This window comes from Molothrus aeneus, chromosome 8 (assembly GCF_037042795.1).
Source record: "Molothrus aeneus isolate 106 chromosome 8, BPBGC_Maene_1.0, whole genome shotgun sequence".
Classification (NCBI taxonomy): domain Eukaryota; kingdom Metazoa; phylum Chordata; class Aves; order Passeriformes; family Icteridae; genus Molothrus; species Molothrus aeneus.
Window position 1 is genome coordinate 29,162,235 of NC_089653.1, and position 15,332 is coordinate 29,177,566.

The following is a 15,332-nucleotide window of genomic DNA, read 5'->3' on the forward strand; positions in this document are numbered from 1 at the left end:
GCACTTCAAAAGTCACTACTAATACATTAGCAAGACTTTAAAGGTCTTTGCAGTTACAGCTTCCTCAAATGTTCACCTCAGATCTGCAAACATGATATGCAGTGTGACAGCATTTAATTCCCCAAACATCTAAAACAATCCTACATCCAAAAACTGTACATTTTTACTACACTTTAGCCTAGATGTCAGCATTTTTCCAGTCTGAGCTTGTGTCCATTTAATATCAGTGCTGAAAGCTGGCATTCGGTGTAATGCCAGAAACTGATTCCTCTAAAACCTTTGTCAGTGATGGTGCAGTATGAGCAGTGACTAAAGAAACCCTTGAAGCTAAAAAGCTAAAAAACCAAAATCACACCTTGATGGCGGTAAGCTCTGAGATATGATCTGATAATGATATGATATATGACATTATATGGTATATGACATGATGGTTCACAGCAGCAAGAACTGTATTTGTAAACCCAGGAGCTGCCTTCTAGTTCTTCCAACTAAAGCCTGAAATGCGATAATTACTCAATTTTTAATCTACTTAATCCATGCGTTTAATTTTAATCTACTTAACTGTTGTAGTATTGCGTGTTTATAATTTTACTTTCTTAATCAAAATATCAAGTGGCAGAGATCTTCCTAAAATCCGAGTATCATGTGGCTTAAAATGTTGATCTTCTAAGGCTGTCAGTTCGTTTGTCATGTCATTGAAGTGAATTCAATTATACAGCTTAATCTTCACAATTTTTCTTTCATGAATGAGTGGAGAAACTCTCCTGTGGAGAATTTCTTTACTCTGCCTCAGGTTGATGCTGGACTGAAGTTCCACAGGTCTGAAATTCCTCAGGTCATTCATCCTAATTTTTTACCTAATATCATATTAGTTTCCTTCAAAATATATATCTGGACTTTTCCTACAGATCAATAACTTTTTTTTAAAAAATACCAGTAGTTTTTTGATAGTTTCTTTTTTTTAAAGAATCTCAGCTATGAGTTACTGAAGTCCAGTGATTTTTGAATTTCCAGCTCCAACAGCTATTCTACATCAGATCTAAAACAATTCTCTGAACAGAGAATCACTGTGAATTCTTTTTTTTCCTGCTGTGAACTTCACCTGGTTTTGGTAAAGATAGACAAAAAAAAATGTATCTTCTTAATTCTTTCATGCATCAGATATTTTTCCTTTATTCCAATGCCCATAAATTATACATGTTGACGTTGTTATTTTCCCTATGAAATCTGTGTATCTTTAAGCCATTAATTCCCAGTTACCAATATTACTAATTTTTGCCCCCCTGTTTTCTTCTCATTTCTTCCACTTTACCAAGTTACCCATAGGTTTTTAATTTATTTTCTATTGCTTTCTTTTTTCAGCATAAATCTCTCCAATTTTCATTAAAGAAAACAGCAGCCATTTTTGTATCCTGGTACTGCCCACCAGAAAAAGAGATAACAAGAGTTATAAGAGAATGGTGAGTAAAATTCTTAGCAATTCAATACATAACAAATGTTGTTTAAAATGTTAAAAAAAAAATCTGTTTATGGCAGTGAAATCATTGGGTTAAAATGCTGATAAAGAGAACTCTTGAGATTTGGCCTTGCTTCTCATTAAGGCTCTGTGTGCCTGCTTGTGTGCATGTCCTCAGGAAGCTGTGTGGGTACATGTGTGGGACTTAGAAATGCACTGCAGACACTCATTATGCAGACTTTCTCATATCTCCCCAGCCCCTGCTGTGGCCCATGAGTCACTGATTGAGCAACAGTGTCCTGAAGGTGACTTGATGTCCTGTTGTGAGGAACCACCACTGCTCCAGTGCAGCTTTTATACAATAGGATGGCAGGCTAGGAATATTTGCACTTTTTTTTTTTTTTCTAGGCTGAACATCAATTTAAGAATCTTTAGTGCAGGTTTTGCATGTGTTCTGTGCATTGAGATGCTGCCTGAGCTCAGCACAGAGCAGCCTCCTGCCAGCAGCCCTGGGTAGGCTGAGCTCTCATTCACAAACAAGTCCTTCCAGTTCCTCTTGTTCAGCACTACGCCTCCCAAATGCCCAGTGAAAGAATTTTCAAATTGCATGCTGCCTGAACTCTTTTTGCATAGTTTTTTAACCTCTTTGCAATCTTTTTGTCCATTAACATGGACTGATACAGAAAGGCTTCCCACTAAAAAAATTATATTCTACCCAAACTACAACTCTCTTAATTACAGAATGTATCAACATCCCATAATTGATAAAATCTCTGCTACTCCTTTTATTTCCCTGGCCACATGTTCATTTCTATTTTCTGTCTTCAAAGGAAGATCCTTTGAAGGAAATTACTGACCACTTTTATTTTGCAATGACCTCCCACATCTCGTTAAATCACTTGCCTTTCAGATTTTGGGTCTGCAAAGAAATTCTACTCTCCTTCCTGCTGTAGTGTTCCTGACAGGGACTGTCCATCTCCTGGGTGGGAGGGCTGCCCATTAATTTTAAGATATCCTGTGGAGCTCTCCAATTCATTTGATGAGCCACATCAGCTGTGATTTTCCTGCACTGTCATCAGGTTCTCATCAGGATGATGGGCACCGTGACAGACATTCCAGCTGAATGGAGCTGCTCCTTTTGGCTAACAGCTGGGACCTCTCTGTTCCTGCCCTTCACCAGATGCTTAGAATAGCTCCTGATCCTTTTCCCTCCTATTTTACTGCCAGACTTCCTCTCTCCTTTCCACCCTTCTCTCTGGTAACTACATCAATAAATGAGGTTTAGGATCAGAACTGTATTTCTGAGGAAATTTCATGATTCCTCTCAGCTCTGCACTTTGCAGCTCCTGCTCACTGCTGAGATATTCATCCTCACTCCTCTGCCCTAACACACAAACAAAACAAGCTCTTACCAAACAGGGACTTCAGAGTTTATTAGAGAGTGCTCTGACCTATCCTGTTTGGCTTTGTTAGGAAACCATGTTATTACAGCCAGGTAATCCCACTTCCATCAAAAACAAGCACAGAGGTGGATCACACATTCCTCCTGCTGACACGTGTCACACAGGCTTCAAGGACAAATCCTGTAAAATTACCAATTGTTTCTTCTTTGTTTCTGAAAGCATTTTGTAGTGTCAGAGACCTCTGGGGTGTTGTGTTTCTGGCTTTCTCACACCTGTAAAAACATCCCTGGGGGAGTGCTATGCACATAGTGAGATTATAACTACTGAATTTACCACTTTTTCTTAATATTTCTAATGAGCTATCCCAGTGGCCAGGGGTGGCAACTTTTTGGTTTAAAAGTAAAGCAGTGTGTTGGGATGTGGGTGCCATAGGAACCTAAAAGGAAATTGAGAACAGTGACTGAGGCAAACAAGAGGGGAGGAGGAAAAGCCCAGTAAGGAAAGTGTAGAGGAAAGGAATCTGATCAGAGTTTTTCTTGCAGTGTGGAGCCTAAGCTTCCAAGAGTGCAGACCTCACCAAGTTATTTGCACCATTGTGCTTGTTGTACCCCACCTCTCACCTCTCCCACCACAGCTGGAAAAAAAATCAGGATGCTGTGATCTGATTGACTCCAGCAGCAGCCAGCATGCAGTATTGTCTGTGCAAGAAATGCAGTGAACAGCAAATCTGAGTGGTGGGGAAGGATCCCTCTGTTACTCTTGTGCTGAGAATGACACAGGAACAGGTGGGAGGCGCTATTGTAGAAAGAGTAAAGAAGGTTTATTAAAGAGAACTGCGTGGTTTTTATAGAGTGATATGATAGATTCAATTTGATTGGCTAACTAACAAAAACACCTTCTTCACACACTGTCTTTGAGAAGAATAGACAGACAAGGTAGAAAAACACCACTTGCACATTGTTTATACTTAACAAGTTATCACATCCTTACAACTCTAAAAATTTTCACAAGCCGCTGTGAGAAACATTTGCTGTTTCACTGTCTCTGTCCCATGGCATCCACATCCCTTCCCTCATCCTGCTGGGAACACTGCCCCTCAAGCAGCCCAGGATGTGTGGGGCACATTGTTTCATGGTCAGTTGGTGTCTGCCAGGACCCCCTGGCCTCCTTCTGGCTGATGTGCGCAGACCAATGCGTGAGGTTATTCCTCTTCAGGTGAAGGTCTTTGCGTTTCTCTTTGTATTACACTCTTTTTAAAAGGACAAAACACTCAAAACAAGCTGCTTAACCCGTGTATTCAATTTGCTTTAGGTTGTTGGAATGTGGATTGTTGCACTTTATCTCCTTGGCACAGTAGCAGGTGAGAAATTGTATCTTTAAATACTGCCACTGTAAAGTGAATTCAGATGAAGTGGTACATAGCAGATGATAACTGTTATTTTCCTTTACATTGAAATTGTAGTATGATTTGTGGGTCATGGTAGGGCAATGTCTGTTACAGTGCATGGAACTAATGCTAAAAGGCTCTGCTATGTTTAAAATTTATTTTTAAGAGTGCAAGAGACATAACTCTGTGCTGAAAATCCACAGAGAAATTCAGAGTTGTGTGTCCTATTTCTATCAAGGCAATGCAAGATCTGTTTTTATATTGCTGCTCTATACAAAGAACTGACCAGCAGCAGGGTGCTCAGCACACCAATGCTAAAACATAAAAGTTGAGTGTAAGTGAGCACGAGACCCACTTGATCTAGAAAAAACAGCTATATTGAAGGAAATATTCACATCAATCTTTGTACAAGGTTACCTTCATTCCCATGGCAGGGACACAATGCTTTGGAGTAGAAGGTATGCAGGAGAAACTCTAACAAGCATTTCTTACTAGGCTGTTTTTAAAAAGGAACTGAACAAATCCCTTACAAGCCTAGAAAGTGGTGTCAAAACACTGTGTGGGCCTTTACTTGGTTTATCCTCCTTTACTTGGTTTATTTAGCTCTGCTTGTGTTCCCACTTGAGGCAATACACACAAAGGACATATAAATGACTTTTTAAAAATTAATTTTAAAATCAATCATAAAATTAAATCCTTAGTTTTTTGCTCTTCAAACTGCTTAATCTCAAATACATCATCAAGAAGAGAGTCATTCATATAAACAAGTTGTTTCTTCTGCTCCAGGTAAAGAAGTTTGCTACCCCAGGCTTGGCTGTTTTACAGATGACCCACCCTGGTCTGGGGTACCAGGGAGGCTTCTGACAGGTTTGCCTGATCCCCCAGAAGAGATGAACATCAGCTTCTCTCTCTACACCAGAGAAACAGGAAACAACTCACAGGTGACATTTATTTTTAACATCAAAAGCTGACTGAACCTAAAAATGTTTGCTTAACTTGTTACAAAGTCTGTGTCAGTCACCATAGGCAAACAAGTCAGAATCAGAAGTTAGTTTGAAGGTACACTAATTAATATACTTTGGGGCAAAACACAAAAAAATATTATGAATGAACTGTAGGACACAAGAAATTTCCTGATATTTTCCTGAAATTTAGGATATAGGTTATGGGAGACTACCTTTTGCATGTATTTAAGTCTCTGAGGAAGGCTGGAGCACATGGGATACACTCAGCAGCAGGTTGCTCAGCACTTCTGGTGCAGATAAAATAAATCAAAATACAGCTTCCACTACTTCCCATTAAACTTTAGCATATCTATGATCTAGGACACAGCCCTTCCACACCCAAACTCCCTGAGCTCACATCACAACCCCTGTATTTGTCTGAAAACAATACAGACAGATAACATTCTCAAGAAAAAATAGATAATTAAGTAGCTTGCAGCAGTGTGTGAAGATCAGCCCCACCCCTGCTGCTTGCAGCCCTTGCATGAATCTCTTCCAGCTTTTCTGGAGTGGCTAATGAGGAAAACAGGCTGCAGCTTGGAAACAGAGCAGCACTGAAGCCAAAGGTCAGGGCAGCAAAGGACAAGCTGGAGCAGGAATTGTGGAGCTGGTGGGCTGCTCCCTGCAGAAACTCACCACCTCAGGCCAAGAGACACCCTGTGACCATGTGGCACTTTTAGGTTGCTTCACATCCTGCAAAAGAGTGTCCTTCATGCAGAGTCATGGGAGCAGCAAAAACCACAAGAGCTCAGTTTCTGTGGAAACCATAGTGGAAGTGAGAAAGATGAGATTTTTGATCCCTGAGTTCCAAAAACCACAGACTTTGTCCTGTCAAAGTAGAGTCCCTTTAGTCCTGAGGCTATGACCTAGCTGACTTTTTTTAATGTTTGAAAGTAGGAACAGATAAAACCTTTTTTTTTTTTTTTTTTTTTTAACCTATAGGTGATCTCAGCGATAAACTCCTCGACCATCCAGAAGTCACATTTTTCCTCACATAGGAAAACCTCCTTCATCATTCATGGATTTGGCAGCACTGGAAAAACAGGCTGGGTGGTAGAAATGTGCTTGGTATGAGACAGTATCCTCTGGTTCCCATCATCTCTCTTGGAATCCTTTAGGCATTAATGCCCACCATGCATTTTACAGTTCTTTAGGCAGTAGAAGATACAAACCAAGAATTAAATTTCACACACACCAGTGTTCCCACTCAGGAAGATGCAGCATATCAAGGTCCCTTGGTCCTCTGTGGCACAGTTTTTCTCTAGAGTTTCCATTTGCAAACCCAGATCAAGGCAATAACTGAGCAGAGCTGTCCCCAGCCTCTCACCCGTGGGCAGACATGGGGTTAGACACCAAACCACAGCTGCTCCCCGGAGCAGAAACTTCCCTCAGTCCAAGGGCCCTCCTGACTGTAAAGCTCAAGTTTTAGTCTATAAATACAACCCTGGCTCACCACTATTTGTTCTTAGAGAAAAACAAAACCAGCACAAACAACAACAAAACCCCAAACAAACAAACATAAGAATACCACCAAAATTTTTGCTTTTTGTTTGGTTACAGAGTCCGATGGAAAAAAACATTTCAAATATGAAATGTGGAAGCTCCCACAAAACCAGCAGAGTGTACCTTGGCTCTGGCAGACAAGCAAGATCTGCTCTACCTGCTGCTGCTTCTGTGCTGGCAGGGAAAAGGCCAAGCTGGGAAAAGACACCACTGGATTTTAAGTCACAAATTGACAGCACTACTTCTCTTCACAAATCTATGAACACTTTTAATCTGAAGTACTAAATTTCCTTTTTCTCTTTTTTTCCAATTGAAAAGAAACAGCAATTCTTTCTGGCTCTCTACACTACAAACTTATGGTCCCCACAGGAGAGGAATGAGTCCAGGATCCATTACAGTTTCACTTCTGTTTTCCTTGCCATTCACCTTTGGCTGGTTTTCATGGATTGATTTCTGTTACCACTCCTTGTTCTATCTCAAACCTTAAGTGAACCTTATTCACAGAAAACTGTAACTGCAGACTAACATGATTCTTCCACTGGAAAAATCACTATCTCTGCAGGACTGTGCCCAGTACCAAATTGACCAATGCTTGCTTTGATGAAATAGAATCTTTCTTCTCTCCTCCAAATTCTTTTGAGTCTGACATGACTTTGACAGTTTTAATCCCAGTTGGTAAATAAAACAGTATACTTCTTATACAATTTAGTTAAATTACCAATGTCCCTCAAAGAAAGCCACAATACTGTACATAGAATCTATTGTGCAGCTGTATGGCATTTCAGAAGCATTTCAAATATAGAAATTGTTTATAAAGTAAAATATTTTTATTACAGTTTTCATAATTGATATTTTTTGAGGAATGGCTTGTTGCATTCTGTCTTGTAAGATCTGTTTCAGTATGGTACAGGCTACAGTGAAGAGTCCCTTTTAGTAAAGAATGAGAAACTTATGTTACATTTTAATCATTAGTCCAGTTGAAGTTGAATCTCTGATTGCTATTTTGTTTCTTTAAATACTTTGCTTTGTGTGTTCCCACGTCAGCTGTTACTGGAGGTGGAAAACATCAACTGCATTGCTGTGGATTGGAAAGAGGGAGCAAAAGGCACCTACGTCAGTGCAGTGAACAACATCCGTGTGCTGGGGGCTGAGGTTGCTTATTTCATAACAACTCTGCAGGTAAAGGACCCTTCACCTTTATTATTTCATAGCAGCTCTGCAGGTAAAGGACCCTGCTGCCATTCCCTGCTTCAGCTCCTGCCATTTCTCAGTGCAGTGCTGGGGCTGTGGCACTGCTGCCTGCGGTTTGCACCTTGGCCAGTACGGTCAGGCAGGGCTGTACAGCTGAGATCCAGATAATTATACTAATTATCAGCCCTGTGAGAACTTCTCACAGCCTCAAAGGACTCAGATGAAGCTGAGACCGAGGAGATGTGCCTATTAATTAGAGACAGTAGGTGGCAACATCTCCTTACAGGCAAGCCAGCATTCCGCGGAAATGAGGCGAGTGCAGCGCTAACCTGTTTCCCAGCATTATATATCTGTGCCAGAAGTGCATTAATATCTCAGCTTAGCACCACCAAAACGGGCTGCCTTACTTAATAATTCCATGTTTACTGTCTGCAGGCACCATAAACTGTGCAGCTGCCTCCTGGCTGTGAGCCTCGTGCTCCCAAAGGCAGGTGTTCACTTTTGCACACAGAGTGCAGAACTGCTCACTTGCAAGGTTTGTGCAGCAGCATTTCCCACTGATTTCAGAAAGACTGTGGGGTACTTGGAGCAGCTGAAAATCAGAATCTTGCCTGGCACGGGACTTGACCCTGGCCAGGAGTTGTTCATCTTAAAGTGTGCAGCAAGAGGAAGTTCAGAGCCTGTGAGGCAAAGTGCCAACCTTGCAAGAACCTGAGGCTCAAAGAGCACTTTACCAATATCTACTGTTCCTTCCCAGGAAAATCATGTGTATCCTCACACATTTGGCTTCTGGATCTTTCTCCTCTATGTCTAAATATCAGGTCATTTGAAGATGTGTTCAGTTCCTTATTTACTATGTTTACATGTTTCTGCATCATGTGCAGTCTAGGGTACCCTTTGTTCCCTTACAAAAATGCATAAATGATGCTTAGACTTCCTTTTCCCTAATTTAAAAATGTCTGGAGTTTCATTGTCAGAAAGGTTCAACTGCTTTGTAAATGGAAGCACTGCAGTAAAATATTCTCAAAGGAATCTGGCACCTAACAATAAAGACAGACAGGACCATTCTCCAGATCTGCTTTAATTTTGGTACACACATTACAAAACTTAATGTAAAAAACTCAAGTATATAGCAACTTTTTTTGTTTTGGTTGCTACAAAACTCAATGAATGTCTTTCCACCTTCAATGCAAGTATAATATCTCAGCAGTGAGATGTTTTACAGCTTGTACAACATCTTGAGACCTTGTACAGCTGACACCTGGCTAAGAGGAGAATGGATGTCACCCCACCTGAGCTTGGCAGTGAAAATCTTATTCATTATATGATCACATATTCTAAATAGACATGGAGAATAGATATGTCATAAAAAAAAGGGCTGCAAAGTAGAATAAATAAAGAAAAAAGTAAGATCATTTTTATGGAAGATGACATTAGACATTGATCCATATGGGAAAGATGGTCCATAATTTGTCACACAGGATAATGGAATACAGCAAGCATATGCCAACACTACAGCAGTGAACCCTTCATCACTATGCATGTAAAATTCCAGATGGGATCATTTTTCTGTCAATTCTTAGTGTAATTTAAACAGCAATTAACTCAAGGAACTCCCCCTCTGTTTGCTATGCAGAAAGTCGGCCTAGATGTTCCCAGAGGCCCATAATGTCAGACCTTCTCTTTGCTTGTTATTCAAAGCCTGTGTTCTTATCTCCTACCACCACCACCACCACTTTAATGGTCAGAAAATGTTCGGGTACTCCCCTTATGAAATCCATTTAATTGGCCACAGCCTGGGAGCACACACTGCAGGAGAGGCAGGAAGAAGGATCCGAGGCATCCGACGGATAACAGGTAATGGATAACTCTGCTCACCAAGATGCAGAGCTGGCAGCGTGTGTTTAAAGAAAAAAAAAAACAAAAAACTTGGAACACACTGGTCTGTAGACTGGAATTTAATTATTGGCAGTGCTGGAGATACCTGTCGTGAGAGCAGACCAAATTTATGCTTCTCAGAAACAGGGTAATTATTACATCTTCTTTCTGTGTTTAGGTGAAGTACTCTTTAGTGGAAGGATAAGCATAGCTAACATGTTTGTAGAATTACCATCATTCACTGGGTTGCATCAAGCCCCAGACAAAGACAAAGCCACAAAAACCCTTAGTTTTCCCTATTTACAGCTTTAGAGTCCAGTGATAAGTCCATGGGTAATAAATACCTCCTTCCTAGTAATATAATATGCCATTATATAATCTATTGAAAAAAAAAATTTACTTCTCTTGGAATAAGTTTTCAGAAAGGTTCACAAAACCATACTATTTGCTTTTTTTCTTTTTTTTTTTAATCAACAAAGTGATTTTGAAACCATCATTGCAGGTAAACATGCAATTCCAACACTATAAAAATAGCTTGGAATTCACATCAAATAGCTTGGAGTTCACATCATTATTGGGCTTGCCTTTTGCAAAACTAAACATCTGATTTCATAAGTTGGCAAAAGATATATTAATGCGTGCAACACTTCTCTCTCTCCCTCAACCTATAAATTTGGGGGTTTTTTTTAGGTTTAGACCCTGCTGGGCCCTATTTTGAAGGTACTCCCCCCGAGGTGAGACTGGATCCTACAGATGCAAACTTTGTTGATGTTATCCACAGCAATGCTGCTCACTTCCCTGCAGCAGGTGAGTGCTCCTGTGCCAGGGGGCACCTGCAGGGATGGGCACCAAGGCACTGACACCTTCCCATGCATCTCTCAGGGTTTGGAATGTATAACACCACTGGGCACCTGGACTTTTACCCAAATGGAGGAACTGTGATGCCTGGATGTGCTGATTTGATTCCAGAGATGAAACAAAGTGATTTTGAAGCCATCATTGCAGGTAAACATGCAATTCCAACACACTTAATGTTTATTTTTTGTTCAGTTCTGAAATGTGAATGGTGAAAACTGCCCATTGTTTGGGAGTAAACAAGAAAACAAAATTGCTTTTTGCCTGTTTACTCCTAACTTCAAAGGAAGTAAGAAACAACAAAGGCTGGAACAGAACAGTGCTCCGCAGAGAACTCTGCAGGGAAAGGAGGTGTCATACATGCCTAAGCTCTGCTTCTGTAATTTGAAATCAGATGCAGACCCCAAAAAGGCAGGAAGCAGGGGGTCTGCAGGTCCAACAACCCCAGCAGGAGACTTTCCAAGCTGAGAAAGGCCAAATCAGCAGCATGACAGCACCACCTCTGGTTTCTTGCAGGTGCTGTAAAGGGCATTCACACCTCTAAGGCATGAATTAGGTAAAAGCACTGAGTGTTCCCAGGGACTGTACATGCCTCACCTCTGAACCTGAGACTTCTCTATTTTCAGAGATTTTGGACAGTTTGGTGGATTCTCCATGCTCTGTTAAGCCCTTCAAAGTGTAACAAATGGTATCTTGCTATGACATGTCATATATATATATGTATATATATGTGTGTATGTATATATATACATACACATATATATGATGTGTGTGTAGGTATATGTATATATGGATGTGTGTACATATATAAATATATATGTATATATATGTGTGTATGTATATATGACTATCTTCTTAAAGGATACTATTACATCATAGCAAACCAATGCACCTCACTAGAAATCTTAGGGCAATGGTACACTATTCTCCAGACAAAACACAAAAAACCAGCAATTTCTCCTGCAACAACTAGAAATTCGGACCAAAAAAGAAATTATTACAGGCCCATGCTGCTGTTCTGTTGTGTGCCTGAGCTGTTTCCATGGTGAGACAAGGACAACTCTTGCAGAAGATAAGGGGAGGTTGTTTTATCAAAGCTTATAAACTTTAAACTTTTTTTCCAACAGATGCTACACTCTTTGGGGGGTGCCACCACTCACGCAGCCACGAGTTTTATTTTGCAAGTATCCTCTACCCCACTGGGTACCTTGCATATCCCTGTGACTCCTATGAAGCCTTTAAGAAAGTAAGTATTTCAGCCTAGAAAGGGCTGAGGTGCAAAGCAAACATTCCAGGTCTCTGGAGCAGCCAGCACTTGGATGCTGGTGGCTGGGGTCCCATGGAGTGGCTGGGAAGGAGGGAGCACAGCACACAGCAGTTCCACTATTCCACCCCGGAAAAGGCATCCTGAAGCATAAATGGTGTCACCAAAATACTGGGGACAGATGCGAAAGCTCGTGGAATTCTCACCCCAAACCTTTCTGCAAAGGGAATGTAAGTTAGGTAGATGTATCCTACTAATTCCTACATTTAGAGCCTCCAGACTCTCTAGTTTGCATTGGGCACTGATTAGAGCACCTAAACACATTTATGAACATTGCTCCTTCCATTTTCCCCCATTTGTGAATGCAGGCAAGTCCCCCTTGACTAGGAGGGTAAAACTGGCCTGTATTTTGCACTAGAATCTAACTGAAAAACATTTGAGCTAACAAGTTTCAGGCTATTACCATACACAGGCTCATTATTACCAAACCTGCCCATTCTGCACCCTCTTGGGTGCAGGAGCAATTATCTAAAACAAGTTTGTCAGGTTTTGGTGTTAAGTTATGAAAACACACAGTACTGCCAAAGCTTTGCAAGATCAGAACAGCATCTGGAGCCTTAATTTCATAAGGGCTAGCATGAAAAATAACATTACTCATTAACTGATGCTCTTATTTTCCCTAGGGAAACTGTTTCCCATGTCCACAGGAGGGATGTCCAATGATGGGGCACTATGCTGACAGATTCCCAGAAAAATTGAAGAGAGTAGACCAAAAGTATTTTTTGAATACAGCAGCAGATGAGCCTTTTGCTAGTAAGTGGGGAAGGTTTGTTGCAGTTGTTCACAAGTTTGAAAAGTGCCTTGATGTGATTTACAGCCTGCACCTGTGCTGCTTCTATAAATAACTGCTAATAGCCTGACAGAAAATGCTACATGGCTTGTGCAATGTAGCATTCAAGCTCACCAAGGATAGTCTGGATTTGTTTTTGTTTTTATTTATGCAGCTTGGAGACAAAAAGTATTTATCAAATTGTCTGGTGTAAAGAAAACGAGGGGAGACATAAACCTGGTTTACTACGACACACAGGGGAACTCAAAAGAATATGAAGTTGCCAGGTAAGCTAGATTAATATTTTTCTGCAGTATTTAATGCTGCTAGCATTAATCTACATACTTTCCACACATTTAAGCAGTGTTAAGACTCATCCTGCATTGCAGATATTCTGCTTCACATCAGATAGGAAAGAAGTTGTTACTTAAGTAAGAGCCATGAGGGCAGATGGATGGTTGTAAAAGGAAGTGGAAGGCATCTCCATTTCCATGAGTTCTGTGTTTCTGAACTCCAGGTGAGTGATCCCTGCAAACTCAGCACACAGGGGCTCTGGGGACAGCCCCAGTCTCACTCTTGCCACCTCCCCATGGCCTCCTGCCACAGGCACATTTAAAGTGTTCTGTACTGCTTTTCATCCTCTCCTCATTCAGAGCCCTGGTCCAGTGCCCTGTGCTCTTGCAAAGAACACCAAAAATGCAAATTTCTATTGTAAAAAAAGGGAAAACCTGAAAATAATGTGGAGCATGTGATTTATTTCAGTGATCTCTGAACTTAGTGATACCATTTTCCCTTCTATGTGCAGTGGAGACCTCTCTCAAGATGATGTTTACACACAGTATCTTGATGTTGAAATCAACCCCAAAAATACTACAAAAATTGAATTTCGCTGGAATAAAGCCATATTCTCTCTGCTCTGGGCAAGACTGGGAGCAGAAACAGTCAATATAATACATGGAGCAGATGGGCATAGGTGAGTGTATCCCATTTAGAGGTCAGAAGGCAAGAGAAAAAGCCCTGTGAGAAAAGATGGAGAAATGGTCTTGAATTTGACACATGGTCTGTAATCAACAATGTGAATTTCAATAAGGAAAAATACAAGCCATTGTACTTTGGACAGAAAAAAATTTAAAAAATCAGGTGTTTGACTATGCACCAGGGAATAACTGTCTGGGAAAGAATACAGCAATGAATAATTTGAAATGTTCAGCTTTTCCACAGCAAAACAATTACAAACCAAGATAAAGCATATTAAACCTCAAATTTTACAGCTGGCCCCCAAAAGAAGGAAATTCCCCTTGTTACTCTTCATAGCAGATGTTAATAACTTTGCAGCAAGCTATTAGGAAGCCTTCAGTGGGATTATGGGTTGGACTAGCAACCCTCAAGGTGACAGCTGGCACCCTTTCATTTTTCATTGGGCAAAAAGAGATAAATCTTGATTCAAGCTTTTTTTTTTTTTTCCTTCCCAGGTCAACTCTTTGTGGCCATGGAGCTGTGGCATATGGAGAGCCTCAGTTACTTACACCTTGCTAGAGGTCCCCAAGGTCTGTACATGGCAGCTGAGTAAACCCTGTCTTGTGCATGGAGATCTTGGCACAAAACACAATTAAAGCAACTTAAAAAAAAATTATTGTTGTTCCCTTTGGGTTTTTTTTTAGTTCTTTGCAAACACACATATCAGTGTTTCTAATGTTTGAGCCACGTTTATTTTGCTTGTAACTGTGGAACAACCAGAAATCACAGATACTAAAAATCCATTTCAAACAGTGCACAGCTTCACTCTGCCTGTTCCTCAAGGTAAGAGCTGAGTTCCACCACACTGGCAGATAAATCTGGGATATTATCAAACACTCTCAAGGCAACACACGTCCTCAGAGCACCCCTGCAGGTCTGAAACACCTCCTTTCTGCAGCCTGTGCTGCTGTTGAGGGTTTCGCAGCCCCACACAGGAGCACTGCCCCCAGAACATATTCTGGGATGGGGCAGGAGCAGCACAAGGAGCAGCACAAGGTGGTTCCTGCAGCAGGTGAGCACAGCCCTTTGTGCTGCACCTGCCTGAAAAGGCAGACAAGGCAAACATCAGGTGCTCCCACTTTAGAAGGAACTAAACACTGAATTCCAGCTCCTGGATGCTGCTTAATTTCAAACACAAGCATTTGCAGTGGCCACTGACAGTCTTGAAGAGAAACTCTGAGTAACCAGCTTTGCAAAACCTGGGACTGACCATTTCACATTTAAAATGGCCATTACTGCTCTGCAAAGCATGGCATGAGTGAGCCTCCTGCAGCTGTAAGAGACCAAGGCAGTGGATATTTTTCCAAGTGTAAAACCCAAACTCTGAGCTAATGAAGAAGGAGTTAATAATTTATTTACTCCCATTCCCTCATGTCTGATAAATGGCATACTAGCACTTGGGCAGATAAAGTTCTAAGAAATAGGGGCAGAAATACTATGAGAAAACATTTATGAGTATAGACTTCTGAATGATTTTTTTTTTAAAGAAAAACCCCAGCCCTGCTGTATCTTTGATTAAACACAAGTGTAAAAAAATTAAAAGCA

At 40.9% G+C, this 15,332-nt stretch overlaps 1 protein-coding gene across 1 annotated transcript; it reads left to right on the forward strand.

Annotated features, from left to right (window-relative positions):
- Positions 1-359: 359 nt before the first annotated feature.
- LOC136559779 (pancreatic lipase-related protein 2-like) lies at positions 360-14,306 on the forward strand. Its single transcript, XM_066555169.1, has 13 exons — positions 360-365; positions 4,171-4,219; positions 5,033-5,187; positions 6,193-6,318; positions 7,798-7,932; positions 9,693-9,801; positions 10,513-10,629; positions 10,705-10,827; positions 11,805-11,923; positions 12,625-12,754; positions 12,946-13,057; positions 13,576-13,743; positions 14,243-14,306. Exons 1-13 carry the CDS (start codon positions 360-362, stop codon positions 14,304-14,306), a joined length of 1,413 nt encoding a protein of 470 aa, XP_066411266.1.
- Positions 14,307-15,332: the final 1,026 nt, after the last annotated feature.

What these genes read in the sequence shown, in the direction of transcription:
- LOC136559779 (XM_066555169.1), top strand. An exon ending in GGGTGGTAGAAATGTGCTTG is followed by an intron (nt 6,319 to 7,797) that starts GTATGAGACAGT and finishes TTCCCACGTCAG; the next exon opens with CTGTTACTGGAGGTGGAAAA. An exon ending in AGGCATCCGACGGATAACAG is followed by an intron (nt 9,802 to 10,512) that starts GTAATGGATAAC and finishes GGTTTTTTTTAG; the next exon opens with GTTTAGACCCTGCTGGGCCC.